Source organism: Galeopterus variegatus, unplaced genomic scaffold (genome assembly GCF_000696425.1).
Source record: "Galeopterus variegatus unplaced genomic scaffold, G_variegatus-3.0.2 Scaffold7880, whole genome shotgun sequence".
NCBI classification, from domain to species: domain Eukaryota; kingdom Metazoa; phylum Chordata; class Mammalia; order Dermoptera; family Cynocephalidae; genus Galeopterus; species Galeopterus variegatus.
Window position 1 is genome coordinate 77,264 of NW_007733991.1, and position 2,824 is coordinate 80,087.

At 32.0% G+C, this 2,824-nt stretch overlaps 1 protein-coding gene across 1 annotated transcript in view; it reads left to right on the plus strand.

The window, feature by feature from the left end:
• The window catches only part of LOC103607937 (lamina-associated polypeptide 2, isoforms beta/gamma), a 22,984-nt gene that overhangs the window by 18,120 nt on the left and 2,040 nt on the right, over positions 1 to 2,824 (plus strand). Inside the window, exons 4-6 of the mRNA XM_008592393.1 lie at positions 133 to 252; positions 352 to 447; positions 2,146 to 2,234. Of these exons, the coding sequence (XP_008590615.1) occupies positions 133 to 252; positions 352 to 447; positions 2,146 to 2,234 (305 nt within the window). The remainder of the gene's footprint in view (positions 1 to 132; positions 253 to 351; positions 448 to 2,145; positions 2,235 to 2,824) is intronic.

Sequence of the window (2,824 nt, forward strand, 5' to 3'; positions counted from 1 at the left end):
TGAGGGCATAGGATTGTTTGCAAATATTGGCATTTGGAGACTTTTCATGGCTTCTCAGTGTACTAATATATGGTCATTATTAAGGTTTTTGATGTTAGAATATGACTTTTTAATGTGTCAATGCTTGACTAGAGCTATTCTCAAGCTGGAATAACTGAGACTGAATGGACAAGTGGATCTTCAAAAGGCGGACCTCTGCAGGCATTAACTAGGGAATCTACAAGAGGGTCAAGAAGAACTCCAAGGAAAAGGGTGATGCAAGGCTTATTGCTTAGAAATGGGTTTTCAGATTGGTAGGGTTTTAGTGATTATTTTGTATTTATTGTTTTTGTTTTGTTTTCAAACTAACAGGTGGAAACTTCAGAACATTTTCGTATAGATGGTGCAGTAATTTCAGAGAGTACTCCCATAGCTGAAACTATAATGGCTTCAAGCAACGAAACCTTAGTAAATATGTTTCATAAATTGTACAAGTGGTATTCTTTGTAAATTACCCTTTAATTAGAATTGGGGAGGTGGTGAATTTTGGCAAATCTCAAATCTACTGTTTTTAAACATTTTAAACTGATTTTCCCCATATAGTTCTGAATTTTAGAATTTTTCAATAACCAACTTATTTAAATAAATTTAACTCATTGTACAAGAATCCTAAGTAATATAAGAATACTTTTTTGATAAAATATTTAAAGAATGATAAGGCTTCACATGTGAAACACTGGATTCATTTGTTTCTAGGTTCTGTTGCCTAAATTTTTATTAAGGGAAAGTTTCAGGTATTACAGAAAGAGTATCTTTTTCTTTTCTTTTTAAGTGTCTTTGTTATGTTTGGATAATTCTGAGTCTGAATAATTTGAATCTTGGCAGGTTGTCAATAGGGTGACTGGAAATTTCAAGCATGCAGCTCCTATTCTGCCAATCACTGAGTTCTCAGACATACCCAGAAGAACACCAAAGAAACCATTGACAAGAGCTGAAGTAAATGAATAAAATTTAGATCGATGCTACTACCATTGATCTTTCAAAGAGAAAATATTTATACTTGTTTTTTTGGAGTGGGAGGGAGCAGAGTTTTCTTTATTGGGTGGTGTATGTGTGTGTGTGTGTGTGTATATATATGCATATATTACTTTAAAGACACTTATTAGTGGAAATGGAAATCAACTAATATATTTGTTTTTTTGGAGTGGGAGGGAGCAGAGTTTTCTTTATTGGGTGGTGTATGTGTGTGTGTGTGTGTGTGTGTGTGTGTATATATATATATGCATATATTACTTTAAAGACACTTATTAGTGGAAATGGAAATCAACTAATATAATATGACATGCTAATACTGTCTTCTTGCTACTGTATGCCTGTTAAGTTACAGTTTTCAAAGGGAGTGGTCATTTGTGTGCTGCTTATAACATGTTTTGTTTGTCATGGATGCAAGTTAGAAAGTGCTTCTGGACTGTGAGGGCAAGTTACACTATCTGTCATTGAAAGGTCAAATAATGGAACTTTAAAATGACTTTATATGGTGCTCGAATTGGTTAACTCCTGTATAATTAAGCTTTAATGTACTAACTGCATGGTGCATTATAATTTTAATGAATCTTTACCAAAGGAGATGAAATATTTATTTTGATCTGGGCAGAAAGGTAAACACAGCAAAAGAGTCAAGCTAAAAAATTATGTTTTTTAGATCTGGGAGATTGCATTGACTTAAAACATTGTACTAAAATTTGTTAAAGGTCCATGTTAATTGGATATCTTCTATATGTGATCATTTATTTTATTATACAATTCTTAACCAAGGAATACACGTTGTACTCTTAATGTTTCATTATGGAAAAACATGGAAAATCAGTGGGAGATTTACAGTACTATATTAGGATACTGGATTTTTTGTTTTGTTTTGTTTTTCATTTATTTGAATGTGTGGCAGTTTTCCCATAATAACCACATTAAGATATCTTCATATTGGAGAAATTTGAAGAGAGCCTTGGAAGGGTGTGGATATCTAGATGATGATAGAAACAGCAATTGTAAAAACTGGGACAGATTATTAAGGCCATTTTTTTCTCTAAAACTTCTATTTAAAGTTATGTTTGAATTACTGCACATTTACACTAAGTTTTAACTTGTGGTTTGTTTGTTTCTCATTAGGTGGGAGAAAAAACAGAGGAGAGAAGAGTAGAAAGGGATATCCTTAAGGAAATGTTTCCCTATGAAGCAGCTACACCAACAGGAATTAGGTACTCGGATTGAAATAAGTATTAGTGTATTCTTCTAGGGAATTCTTATTTTTAATTTTTCATCACAAAGTTGTTATACCTTTGTTCTCAGAAATAAACTGTCCTTTTGGAAACAGTTTAATTCCCCTAAGCTACCAGTTGTTCATATCCTTGAAAGTTGAGTCAGTGTCAGAATTAACTTTGTTAAGCTGAAGGATCGTAAAGAAATCATGTACTCACTGTTTAATTCATATTTTCAAATCTAAATGGAAACCTAAACCAGTAAGAAGATCATATTTTTTTTCCCTGAGTTTCTCTTTTCTAGCTGAAAACGTTACATTTAGATATTTGTCAAATTATTTTGTAACTGAAGGAATTACAAACAAAACTATCTTAGGTTTTGCCTCTTTCCTCCTAAATATATTAGCTTTGAAAAGTTTTTAAGAAGGCAGGTTTAGGGAATATTTATCATTGTTCTGAATATTATTTTTTAATAAAAGATGCATCTAACTTTTAAGATGAAAAATGTATAGAAGTTTTTTAAAAGTTTGACTAACCTCACTGCTTAATATGTGTCAGTTTTCTACTGGTTCCTCACAGAATGTGCTTGG